Here is a 14,457-nt window from a genome sequence, read left to right as displayed (position 1 = left end):
TAGTATTTTTTGATGATATAGTAATCTAGAACAAGTCTTTGAAGGATCATGTTCAACATGTTGATAGGGTGCTCAAACTATTGGAGGAGAAACAATTATATGCAAAAAGATCCAAATGTTTCTTTAGAGTATAAGAGGTGAAATATTTGGGTACTCAGTTAGCTCATAACTCATCTGATCATCCTCAATCTAATGGGAAAACTGTGATAGTGGACAAATGTTTGGAAGGATATCTTCATTGCTTTGTATCTGATAAACATACACAATGGGTCAAGTGGTTGCCTCTAGTTGAGTGGTGGTATAACACTTCCTTCCATACTGCAGCAAAAATGACCCCATTTATGGCACTTTATGGATATCATCCACCGTCCATCACATCATCTTTAAAAGAAAATTCTAAGGTTCAAGAAGTGGAAGATCACATTGAGCATCAACAAGTTCTCAAACTCTTAAAGTATAACCTCACTTTAGTGCATAATCCAATGAAACAACAGGTAGATAAACATCACAGCGAAATAAGTTTTGATGTAGGTGACTCGGTATTTCTACAACTATAACCATACAAACAAATGTCCCTCAAGCAAGCTAAGAAGGATAATAAATTATCACCAAAGTATTATGGTCTGTACAAGGTGTTACAAAATATTGGTACTATGGAATACAAATTTTAGCTTCCTGCATCTTCTCGAGTGCACCCATTTTTCCATGTTTCATGCTTAAAGAAGGTTATAGTTGAGAAAATAAGAGTTCAAACAATATTTCCAAAACTTGATGAGGAAGGAAAAATCATATTGGAACTGGAAGCAGTCACAAAACCAAGAAATTGACAGCTACAAAATCAATCAATTTTAGAGTATCTAATCATGTGAAAGAACTTACCCGTTGAAGATTCCACATGGGAGGATGAGAATTTTATAAAAAAGCATCCATAACTACTCAAGCATTGAAGACAACACTTTTTGAAGGAGAGGGGCATGTTAGGTCCCTATACTACTAGTGTAACCCCTTATTCTTATTAGTGCAACCCCCTTATTGTATTATTGTTCCCATATAGCCCTCATGTTGTTATTATTATGCTCCATAGAAGCCCACTATTGTTACTATTGTGCTCCTACAATATTATTGTTCTATAGACTCAGATTGTATTGGGACCCCTTATACTCCTAAATATAGAAAGGAGGTATTGTCATTTGTATCATCCAATAATTTTTCATGTGTGTAATGTAAAGGAGGTTTCCCCTTCGAAGAGGCCGATTTTGAAGTCGTTGATCTATCTTTTGTTCTATTTTGTGAGATGGTTACATAACATTGTATTTTTCTAGTGTAGATGGCAGACTCACTTGGTTTGTTTTGGATATATCCCTTCTTGAAACACTAATAATACTTCTAGTGGATAATATTCCATTAAACTTCATGGATTTGGTAATATTATAGGCTTTTTGGATCTTCCAAGGTAGTGGACAACTCTAGAATATAGATATCACCCTATACCCATTTTTTTTCTACCAAAGCAATCCTTATTTAAACTCATATGCCCCAAGAAAATATTAGTAGTGGAAAGAACTGGTCTCCGGTCATCCCATCAAATTTCATACCCTAAAATTTTACCAAAACCATTTTGTTGGAAACATTATTCATAACACCATCTCATTCATTGTCTTAAATCCTACCAATATTAACTTAAGGAATCCCCCCTTGAGATAAGGAGAGTTGGTCTATAATGGAGAAGAGGGTTGATGAGGTGACACACCCCCCTCTTAGTTTCACTTACCTCACACTTGAGGTTTTTGGGCTTCATCTCCTAAAGTGTGAGTTTGTCTGATAAGAAGGTGTACTAGTCTATGCCAATAGGTTTACTATTGATGACATCCACAGATGTGGGGAACATACTTAAAGTTTCTGTACAATACTTTCCAAGGAATATGTGTGGGTTTCAGTAATAACTATTATTAATAATAACAAAAAAATAACGATAACTAAAAATGAAAAAAATTCTCAGAGGACTTGTTTGTAGCAATATAGGCTAATGGATAGTTGTTTTTTTTTTGTAAGTAAAGGTAGTACCATCCTTTTTTTTTTCTTTTCAATTATATCAAATAGGGCAACCATATACATTGTTCTGGTGGCCTCACGCTGCCCCTAAGGGAAACCAGGTCTGTTGGCCACCTTAGATTGTTATAGGCACTCCAAAAACAAAATTTTGCTAATCTGTCCATATTGGCTACATACACCAAACAGCTAAAAATACTTATCAGACTACTTATACGCATGCAAGTAACATAGAAAGAAAAACAAAACAGTTAACAACGAGCCATCTGAAGCTCATTCTCCCCTTGTTCCTATTTGCTGGTCCATCTCCATGGGCATATGCACATGATCTGCTTGGCTGGGGCCACGTCCAACCATCCTGGACAGGATTTGTGACATCTCCTCGATCTTGTTATTCTGGTTTATCATGATAACTTGAAAATTATTCATTTATTTCTGAATATCAGGCACCCCATTGGCAAGTTCAGTTATTTCCTTAGCCACCTCTTCAAGGGCTTTAGCCAACAAACGCTTAAGGACCCAGTAGATATGCAGGGATTGTCTGTAGAGAGTCATCCTGCCCCTAGTATTGCCTAGGTCGGTCACCTCTTCTGCTAATTCCTCTGTCTCAGAACCTGACTGCTCTTCTAGTATGTTGGATTCCATGTTCTGAATAATGTGCCTGATATTTTAATCAATCCTTTCCTAATAGGCACGGGCAGCCTCTTGAACCGCAGTCAGAGTCATTCTCCTTCCGCTGCGCTGTCCACCAGATGAGTCTGCATTCCTCCCACCCTGGGTCTCCTGCCTTGGGCAACCCCAACCAGCACGACCTCTTCCCCGGCCCGAGCGCGCCATCCCTTGTCTTTCACTCACTTGTAAAAATTCATCAATTATAGGAGTTAGATTGTGGATATGCTTCTCATCATCTGTCCTTGCGTCGGCTCCTTTGGATAATCCCTGGCTTCTACTACAGTTCCCTTTGTTTTCATAAGTTTGATTCTACTCTCGCCCATCTGGGTAAAAAAACTCAATTATACCCTCTGCCATACGGACCAGATGATGGGCAGTTGGAGTAATTTTTGGGTCACCCTTACCAGATTTCTTCTCCTCTTCCGCTTGGGCATACTTGTCACTGGATCCCTCTTGCTTTCTCCCACTCTTATCTCTGTGACCATTTTCCTTTTTCATAGTATTTCCTGCCCAGTATAATCCCTTATTACCTTCTCCATAAGTTACAGAGGGGCTCTCATAACTCTCATCCTCCCCAGCTTCACAACTATTAAACATCTCCATTCTAAAAATAGTGCAATATGGAAAAGAAACAGAGTTCACAATAAACACATGCCCATGGATGCCGACCTCCCTGTTGAGAGCTTCTGGTTGCAGATCTTGCTTCTTCACCCTCACCACGAACAGGATAAGTTTACAACTACCTCCCTTAGTCTTCATATAAAAACTGCTCTCCATCCTAGTCTCTCTGCCACTACCGCCTCCACTCCTTCTACTCATCTGCAAACCCCTACCACCACTGTGATGCCTTGAGGCTTGGGATGAGTTCCTACTCATTAGATTTGTTGGGGGTGCCGCCTTTTCCCAGGAGTCACCACCACCTGCCCTCTCTATGCTATGATTAATCCTTTCATCTCTACCTACCCGACTCTTCATCCTGATCGGGAACCAGCCGTCACTGCTTTCTTTAAGTCATGTTTTCATGATGATCTTGAATGAGGATCGTCTTGAGTTGCTCAAATCTAGAATCTTTTGAGTATGTCATCTATAAACTATCCATTTTCTCCCTTGGTTCCTGAACTCCCCAGTTCGCAAGGAAATCAGCTGCTTGATTGGCCTCTCTTCTGACATGCCTAAGAATCATATAATCAAATCTTCCCAAAATACTTTCCAACTCTTGGATTAGACTGGCAGTCCTCCAGCTCTGAGTTACTTTGTCCCAGGAGGTCCCGTTGTTAAGTTTTTTTAGGACTTGTATCACCATTAAAGAATCTCCTTCAACTTCCAGTTTATTGTAACCATTCCTTATTGCTATCTTTAACCCTTGCCTAACTACCATCAGTTCTGCCTCATTGTTACTCATAATGCCTCCGTTGTCTGCATATATCCACTTCATTCTTCCTTGATCATCCCTGAAGAGACCTCCAATTCCTGCAGGGCTGGGATTTCCTTTAGAAGCACCGTCGAAGTTCAATTTTATAAAACCATTTGGGGGAGGGTAAAATTGCCTGATGCCCTCATTTCCCCTTTCCACAATTGGGGGGCCATCATCCCTTGATTCAAGTTTAGTTTATTTAGGATCTGTTCTTCTTCCTACGGCAGTTCCCAGTCCTCTCCTCTCCATGTATCTGCAAGAATGGTTTCCCGAATGTGACTCAGGGTTTTTTCCCATAGTTGGTCGTGTGTCATCTCTTTGTTCTGGAATACCCTCCTATTTCTTTCCTTCCAGATCATCCACATATTCATCCCAACTACCAGATTCCAAGCCCGTCTAACCACTGGGCTTGTAAATTGACCTCTTCCCCAAATTTTGATAGTGTTTTTAATACTCTGCTGGTCCCTGTGGGTTTTACCAAAAAGCCACCTTACCTTATCCCATTGTCTCTGAGCTTCTACACACGAATTCAGTAGGTGTTCTTGCGTTTCCAGTTCCTGTTTGCATAGAGGACATCTGGGGGGACCCTGAATGCCCCTCTTTTGGAGTTGATCCCAGGTTAGAATGCGCCCTTTGAGGACTAACCACGAGAAATGAGTCACTTTCGGCCACCAGTTGTTGTTCCAAAGCTGTTTCCAGGTACCTGTCATATCCTCAGGTTCTCTATTAATCAGGAGATGGTAAGCTTCTTTTATTGAGAAATTTCCTTTTATTTGGTGTCCCCATCTCAGGATGTCCGGACCCGTTCTTCTGGGTATTCTTCTTGTCTGCATTTCCTTTTGGTATAGCTCTTTTTGCTCTTCGTCTATTTGGTCCACCCACTCTTCCAGGCTTTTCCAGGTTCGCCATGTTTCCTCTTGGCTCTCTATCTTCCAGAAGTCTTTAACAAGTATCATTCCTTTTTTGGTAGCTTCTTGGCTTAGTCTCCTAAGGTTTTGTATTCCATTCATTCTGTCCCTCTGTTGCCATGCCTCCTCCCAAAATCTTGCTGAACTGCCGTCCCTGATTTCCCAAAAGGCATGCCTATTTATCATGTCTCTGTTGAGACTGGCTAGATTCCACACTGTCGATCCTTTTGGCATGTCCCTTATTCTTAGAATTTCCTCTGGATTGGTGGGCATGTTATATTTTTTTGACCATATTTGCTTCCATAGGTCATTTCCTCCTCTCATCCACCGCCACCAAAGTTTTGCGCCCATCACTTGGTTTAGAAGATAGGGATCTCTAAGGCCTAATCCTCCCTCCATCTTGCTTTTCACCACTTCCTTCCAGGAGACTAAAGCCCATTTCTTTTGGTCTTTATTCCCTCCCCAAATGAATTTTTTGAAGATCTCAGTCATTTTATTGCATGCTCCTTTGGCGGCAGCCATTGCCGAAAGTTGATATATAGGGATAGATTGAAGAACTGCCTTAGCTAAAATAGTTCTGCCTGCAAAATTCAAGGTTCTGAATGACCAGTTTGTTAATTTTCTTGTTATTTTTTCCAGGGTTTGTTGCCAATTTACCATCCTTAATGGATTTAAAGCCAGAGGGGCGCCAAGATACCTTGTTGGGAGTTCTCCAGAGCGGAATCTCGATGTTCTAGTCAAGAAATTTCTTATATTTCCAGTTGTGTTAAAAAAATACATGCAAGATTTATCATTGTTAATTTGGGTTCCTGAGGCTGTCATGAAAACGTCTAAAATTGCTTTAATTATGCGGGCTTCTCTGAGAGATACATTACAAAACAGCATGATGTCGTTGACAAATTGCTGATGGGTAATAGGCAGGTTGTTGCCCCAAATTTGGATTCCTTTAAGGTGTTTTTCTCTAACTTCTCTTTTGATGTATCTCCCCAGGCCTTCAACCGCTATAATAAATAGGAAAGGGGACAGAGGATCCCCCTGACGGAGACCTATGGAAGCTTTGAAAGGCTAAGAAGGGGTTCCATTAACCATAAAAGAGAAGTTAGTTGATGAGATCATAGATGATATCCATTCAATCCATCTATTACAAAAGTCGAATGCTTTTAGTATTCATTTCAGGTACTTCCAGTTCAGGCGATCATAGGCTTTGGAGAGATCAAGTTTAATCATCATACCAGCTTCTCTTTTGACCTTTAGGGAGTGCACCATTTCTTGGGAGACCACCAACCTATCCAGGATTTGCCGGCCCTCCACAAAGCCAGTTTGCTCAGGGGAGATGATACTAGGCAAGAGCGGTTTGAGTCTCTTCGCTATAAGGGTAGCTATAATCTTATAAATTACATTGCAGAGAGCAATAGGTCTGAAGCCCTGAGGATCTTCAGATTTATTCTCTTTTGGAATGAGAGATAAGAAGGTTGAGTTTAGGTTTGAGCTTACCTTTTGATTCCTTCTTGATTCTTCTACAACATCCAGGATGTCTTGTCCAAGAAAGTTCCACCCTGCTTGATAGAATTCCACAGTAAATCCATCAGGGCCTGGGGCTTTATTCTTTTACATTCCTTTCACTATTTCTTCTACTTCTTCTAGAGTGGCTGCCCTCATCAGAGCAAGGTTTTGGTCTCTATTTATTTTGCTCGGGATCTTATTACACATTCCTTAAATAGCTTCTTCTCTATCGACACTTGGCTCTGTCAGAATATCCTTAAAGTGCTTAACCAATACCTGCTCAATCTCCTCATGTTGCATAACTCTTGTTCCTTCTTCATTTTTAATAGAAAAAATTCTATTTCGCTGCCTTCTTTGGATCATAGCTTGGTGGAAGAACTTAGTGTTACTTTCCCCTTCCCTTAACCAATTTACCCTCGATTTTTGCCTCCACAAGATTTCTTCTTGTTTACGACTTTCTTCTAATTGCCCTATTAATATTCCTTCCTCTTTGGCTAGTTCATTGCTTCTGCCTGTATTTATTATTTCTTGTTGGATTAGTTCCATCTTCTGTTCCAGTCTCTGTTTATCCTCCAGTATATGCCCAAATTCTTCCTTATTCCATTTCTTGATATTCCCTTTTATTTCTTTTAATTTCAACTGGAAAGTCTGCATTTTGTTTCTTCCCCTCTGGCTACTTTGTTTCCACCATTCTTCTACCTTCTTCATAAAGTTTTGGTCCCTGAGCCAGAAGGCTTCGAATCTAAATGGTTTTCGTTTCAGGCTAGCTTTAATATCAAGTTCGACTTTAACCGGCCAGTGATCCGATCCCATGCCTGGGAGAATCATTGCTTCAATGTAAATGTCCCAATTTATAATCTGTTCTGACAATAGGAATCGGTCTAATCTGGAGGCTATCTGATTTCTACCACCTCTCCTGTTGTTCCAAGTATAAGTTCCATTAGTTGTCTGTATGTCCACAAGCCTTTGAGCAGCAATCCAATCTCCGAAGGCTACCATGTCTGTCTCTGGTCTTCTGAGTCCTCCCTTTTTCTTAGTTAGAGATTTTATCATATTAAAATCTCCACCCACTACCCACGGTAAACTTGGGTAAAGGTTGCGCAGAGCTGCCAAGTTCTGGAGAAAGTTCCTGCGATCATTCTGCATATGAGGCCCGTAAACATTTGAAATTAGAAACCATTCTTGGGACCCTAAAATTCTAAATCTCCCCGAGAGGATCCGAGAGATGCTCGTCCAATCTTCAAATTGGACCTCCTCTGGGTTCCACAATATCGCTACTCCTCCAGCACTTCCTACCGCGTCTTGACCCATAATCTCATAATAAGGTTTGAAAATTTTCATTATTTCTCTAAGTTTGCTCTCCTGAACTTTTGTTTCTTGGATTAACATTATATTTGGCTTATCCCTTCTGAGTCTCTCTTTCAAGTATCTCTGTTTTCCCTTACTGTTCAGGCCTCTGATATTCCAGGTTGTAATATTCATTTCAACAATTTTGGGGGTTGATGGAAGACCTCCGACAAAGGTATCACTTTCCCTGAATTCACCAAACTATCTCCTACCATCTGAATGGTCTCACTCATCGGTCTCCTTCCTCTCTTCCTGCCGCTTTTCCCTGTTGTACCCATCTCTGAATTCTGATCCCCTTGTGATCCGAGATGCTCAGGTTGCTTCGCTGTCCATCTTCCTTGTTTCTCCTTGTACCTTTGGAACACATCCTTATAGAGTTGTTTCTGTTTCTCTGGTATAAATCTCTCATCCAGATGTTTCCATTCCTGTAGAAGTTTCCTCATAATCTTTTCTTCTTCTCCTTCATTTTCCTGTTGCGGGTCTATTTCCATTTGGATCTGTTCTTGGATCCGCTCTTGTTCCCTATCTTCTTGTGCGCTCTCCTTTTCCCCTACCATTTCATTCTTTTCATTGGCCTCTATCCTGATTTCTTTCTGAACTTCTCTCGCAACTTCTAGGGTGTCTTTTTCCTCTTCTTCTTCTTCCACTTCCATTTCTAGATCTTTCAGGGCTTCGAACTGATTCTGGATTTTCTGGTTGCTTTCCGGATGGGAGGAGTTTAATTTGTTTTTTCCTTTTTGGGATCTTGTTCTTTTCTGGACTTCCGTAAATCCATCTCTGTTTTCTCCATTCTTCCTTCCTTCCTGTTCTGCTTTTTTTCTTTCTTCCTCCTTATTTGATGGATTATTACTTTGATTCAGTGGGCATTGTTTGAACAGATGGCCATATTCATGGCATTGTTTGCACCTAAATGGAATGTGTTTGTAATCAACTGTCTGCTCCCATATATCATCGTGATATTATATTTCAATATGGTTTTGCAGAGGTTCCGTGATATTCATATAAACGAAAATCCTGGCATATGAAGTATATCTACCTCTCTTTGTCATCTCTGCTACCTTCACAAAGGTTCCTATTGAATTCCCAATTCCTTCTAAAATCTCCGGATCCCAGAACTCAATCGGGAGCCCGAATAATCTGACCCAGACTGGAGCCGCCAACATCTTTTCTTTCTCCGGGTTATAAAATTCTTCCCATTGCCTCATGAATAACCCTACGTTGTTAAAGAAATAGGGGCTGCCCTCAAAAACCTTCTCCTTATCTTCTAAGTTTGTAAAAACTACTGTGAAAAAACCTTTTGCCCCAAGTTTAAGGTCTATATGTCCTTTCAGTTTCCATTTTTGTTGAATCCATTTTAGAAGATCCTTCTCAGATGGCCAGATCCCTATAAATTTACAAATAAGAGCGTGATCCTTCATATAGCCTCTATACTCTTCTAGTTTGTTATTCGGAATTACGAACCTGGGTTTTTTGGATGCCCACGGTAGACATTTGTTTCCTGGCTTTGCCTGCCATTCTTCTCCCATCACCAGTGCAGATTTGATACTGTTTCCTTGTCCTCCATTTGTGCCATAGCAACTTAATTCTCCCGCTGTAACCTCCTTGTAGGAGGGGATCTCTCCCCCCCCGCTTGCTTCCTCCATTCCCCGCCGCCTTACCTATTCGGCTCTTTCTTTTCTATTTTCCTTACCTAAAACTTGGTTTTTGCAGGCGCACACAAGGTCTCCTGTGCCTGCCCTGGAGCAGGACCGCCCAGGGCCGACTGAACCAGCCCGAAAACCCTAACCCACCATCGCAAATCTTCGCTCCTCCTTCATCCACCCTCCCTTTCCCATCTGGCTAATGGATAGTTGTTATCTGTATAGAATACTCTGTTTTGTTTATAAATCATGTAATGAACATAAAATAATGTGTGTGTAACTATGTTTCCAATAAATCCTCTAAATCTATTTTTCTCTGAAGAAATATTGTTTTGGATTTGCTTTGAAATTCCAAATCATTTTACAGGAAGGCTGGAATATTTACATAAATCAAAACAGTCCTTGAAAATGACATACATTCCATGAAAATTCAGATATATTCTCAATATAAATTTCAAAAAAAAAAATGAAAACCTTATTAGAAATTTGGGTTTTTTCATAGAACCTTCTAACCAGTAACTCATTTCAATGCAAGCCCAAAATGGAAAAATTGATACATGTTCTTGGACGTAGGCTTCCAAGTCAGGGAGAAGGCCAGGATTGTAAGTGTTCAAACCATGTAAGGAACTTGCTGTTGCTGCTCTCTATCCATCAATCTCTCCCTCTACATGATCTGTCTTGTTCTAATATTTTGAGTGAAAAATCCTTCAAAAACACCACCTGATATACCAAAATCTAAGATAGGGATTTTCGAGAATGATGAAGGTAGTAATCGTTGTTGGCTATGGTTTTTATTTTGTAGCTACACTGAATGTTGAACTAAACCTGACTAGGTTAGAAATACTTTCATATGTATGTTGTAAATTCCTAGGATTATTGAAGGTTGTCCCAAGATGAAATGTCGATGAAAAAAACACGATCATGTTCACTTTGAACCATGAAAAAATCACGATCATGATCATTTGAATCATTTTTATTTATTTTTTATTTTTTGTTGCAAAATGTGTTTTGACACCAGGTTTTGGTTATTGAAACTTTGAATATGGATTGTCAACTAAATAAGTTACATTCTTTACATACATAAATTCAATGAATGGTAAATATTAATAAGTAATATTTTATTTAACATTTCAAAACATATATATCATTTATTAATAATTATTAAATAAAATAAGATAACATATATACAATGATAATGATGTTTTATATCCATTAAGACCAATGTGGCCATTGGACCTTAATAAAGTAAGTGATTAATTTTGACTCTTTAATTTTAACATGTTGGGAGATTTAGATACCCCCTTAATGGAGTCTCTAAATTTTAAAACTGTAGATTGATTCAGAGACTCCTTTGTCTCTAAATTTTAACACTACAGATGGATTCATAAATCACCTTAAAGGGGTCTTTAAATCCATTTGCAGTGTTAAAATTTTGTGAAATGTAACACTTGAATATAAAAATTGTAATTTTCCATTTCCAGAGTTACACAATTAAAAATGACTAGCATAAATACTTGTACTTTTTAGTTGGTCATATTTTTACTCTTGGACTATAGTAGTCATTTAATTTAATCACTTTTAATTTTCTCACTTATTATCTAGTCATATATTTTAGTCCTCAACAAAATTAGTCATTTAAGTTAGTCCTTTTTAGTTGGGTTACTTATTATATAGTCATATATTTTATCCCTAGACTAAATTAGTCATTTAAGTTAGTACTTTTTAGTCGGGTCACTTAAAATTGCTCAAATTTAGTAGTAATTCACTTGAAATAATTTTGGTGTCTAATGGTTTTAGTCATGTAGTCACTAATCTCTCATTTTCTACTAGTGATGATTGCATCGTTGGAATAGATTTGGAAATTCATAGTAATCATTGAGCTACTTGGATTAGTTTTCTTATTCACAAATCTATATTTCTAGAATTCCCTTGTGACAAATAGTAGTAATTTTATGCTATTTTTTATAACATGCTAATGAGCTTCAATTGAGTTGATTCCACTTGAATTATATCATTAAAACATTAAGTTTAATAAATAAATTTACCCCATTTCATTTTCACTTGATTAGGTTACGCATTTGATAGATTAACTAGGTCACTTGTTCCTTTATTTCTAGATTTTAGACTAGTAATGTTCTACTATTTTTTAGCATGTGTTAACATGGTTATTTTTGAGTGATTCCACTTGTGATGGATACCTAAGAAAAGCTATTCAATAATAAAGAATTACCCATCGAATTTCAATTTTATCTACTGTGTTATTTGGTGAATTATATCTTCTTGTAGCAAACCTGTAACTTCCTGTAGTAGCACTTGTAACTTCTTGTAGCACTCTTCCAACATGTATATAATTACCCGTATTTGCTCAAAAATCTTGGTTTGTGTCCCTTAGGGTTGAATCATACCCCTAGGATCTAAATCAATGGTTGAGGAGAAATAAATACCACCTAGGACTTGCCTTCTTACCCCTGCAAAAAATCTCAACAATGTGGATTAATGGATAGATGTATGAATTGGATAATACAATAATGATTTTTTTGATTGCCACCTCCAATGAACTCTATCAATGATATAAAATTTTTGAAATGTAATTATTTATATTTAGTTCATGATATTTACTTCATGCAATTAGAATAGGTTTTCCTTCCTTGTTTTTTCTTTCCTGCAGTAGGTTAACATTTCCATTTCAAGCATTTCCATTTCTACAATTAGTATAATATTTGACTTCATTACATTCAATCCATTACATCATCACATCAAAGGAAGGACACATTGTGTGTTGGATATATAGTTATGATACCTCTCAATTTTTTACGAATCTCAGGTTTATAATTAAAGTTGGTATCCTTGATAGTTGCAACATTCTTGTTGCAATACTGAGATGCATCACTTTTTCGCACCATTGTCGGGGATGTGTCAAAGTATGCATTGTTTCCTTCCCTAGTTGATTCATTTTTTACTTTCTACAAAAGAAAAATAAATGAATTAGGAATCTTGCATTTCATTATCATTCTAATTCATTTTTTTATAAAAACAAAAAATACTTCTGCAACACCAACCCCCCATCATTTGTTCGCATGGTGCAGTAAGAACCACATCACCATCCACTTTTGCAGGTAGAAGAAGAAGAGGTAACAGAGCAGGTAGGAGAAATGGATAGAGATGATGATAATGAGGAAGATCCTCTTGGATTTCCCATTCAAGACACTGATGTTAGTGTGCACATGAAGAACATCCATCCGTCCTTTCTTACAAACTTCCATGGTATGAGGTCAGAGGATCCAGAGACCTTTCTCTTTCAATTTGAAATTGTTTGTAGATATTATGGTTACTTATTAAACATGAAAAAATCAAGATTATTTCCGGAAACATTGAAGGATAAAGCTCTTAAATGGTTCATGAGTTTAGGGACTAATTCAATAAGATCATGGAATGATATGAAAAATATATTTCTAGAAAAATATAAAGATCATGATCTTAAGGAATAAATATTTAGAATGAATCAAAAAGGAGATGATAGCCTTGATGATCTAGTAGATAGGTTCATGGATAATGTTAAGGGAGAAAAATTACATCATTTAGGATCAAACACACTAAAACCCCTCTTGCTTATAACAATTAGCGATGAGTGCACCGATCTACTTGATCTCATGAGTAGAGGTGATGTATAACAATTATCATTTGAAGAAATTTGTGAAACATGCAAAAAAATATGAAGAGGAAGGGCAAGAGTAAGTCAGTCAACATCAAGATTGGTAAGTCAAGCTAAAATTGGAAATTTACTTGATAACTTAAAAAAATAAATTATTACCAATCTAAGTGAACAAGTAGAAATGTTAAGAATACGAAATGAGAAAAATGAAGATGTTTTTATTTGTGTTGTGATGAGCACTAGTATTGTAGAAAAAATGTTGCAACTCCTGGAGCTACCAGCTTTACTTTATCTATCCGGGGTTCGTACAATCTTGGAGGTGACAATGCTATATACACAAGTATAAGTGATGGTTCTGCCTTTTGTCACTATCAGCTGGCGAGAGACAACTAGGGTTTTCAAGCCAGGCTTCTATGGATTCAGAAGAAGATTGATTGCTGGCGAAAGAAAGAGAGATCTACTCTATGAGAAAGCTTAGCTACCACAAATACAAAAAATGACTAAAATCCTATGCTAAAATCACACCATTCTATAACTAAGTGCTAATAAAATATGATTTACAAAAATGCCAAACCAACATGTATGAAATGCTACTATCTAAAGCATGGAAGTTGAAGACATCAAACATCACTACCATGCATGTAAAGGACTGAAATAAATCTGTTTTGTTCTTTCTATTCTTTTGCTAGAAAGTCAAGTATAAACCCTAATCTATTTTGGTGATGTGACAGGTGGTTTAGTGATGATGGTGGATGGTTGGGAGATCTAGGAGATGATTGGGAGTTTGGGAGACCCTTGGGTGACATGGTGTGGCTTCCTATAGGTTTTCCCTCAATTCAACCTCAAAATAGGCCACTACAGGAAATCCTACCAGATGTACCAGAAACCTACAGGATTCTGTGTATTTCTACAGGATACAGCCTAGAGCAAAACGATGGTTACTGGAGGTGATGGAAGGCTTAGGAAAGGTGGTGGATGGGTGGAATGGGGTGATAAAATGCACAGGATCACTCAAAACGCAATACCAAGGTTAGGAGATGGTTGGATTCGCTCAACGTGTTTGGAGGAATTTCTATGTAAATGATGAGATTGGTGAAGGTATTCGTGAAAGAAAGGAATGATTATGGATGGATGAAGTTGGAAGGTGGTTGCTTGCTATGAGAGCCATTTTGATTTCTAAAGCACCTACTCTGCATCAAACATTTAGAATTTCCACAAAGTCATGTAAACAAGAAGAATTCTAACAAGCTAGAAAAGCAGAATTTAATGAAC

At 38.0% G+C, this 14,457-nt stretch overlaps 1 protein-coding gene across 1 annotated transcript; it reads right to left on the bottom strand.

Annotated features, from left to right (window-relative positions):
- Positions 1–8,852: 8,852 nt before the first annotated feature.
- Positions 8,853–9,536, bottom strand: LOC149179078 (uncharacterized). The gene has a single exon (XM_089422342.1). The coding sequence runs from the start codon at positions 9,534–9,536 to the stop codon at positions 8,853–8,855; it is 684 nt and encodes a 227-aa protein (XP_089278468.1).
- Between the last annotated feature and the right edge of the window lie 4,921 nt (positions 9,537–14,457).

This window comes from Pinus tabuliformis, chromosome 4_1 (genome assembly GCF_031772625.1).
Source record: "Pinus tabuliformis cultivar Carrire ecotype Pingquan chromosome 4_1, CPIR1, whole genome shotgun sequence".
Taxonomy (NCBI): Eukaryota; Viridiplantae; Streptophyta; class Pinopsida; order Pinales; family Pinaceae; genus Pinus; species Pinus tabuliformis.
This window is presented reverse-complemented; position numbering and strand designations above follow the sequence as displayed.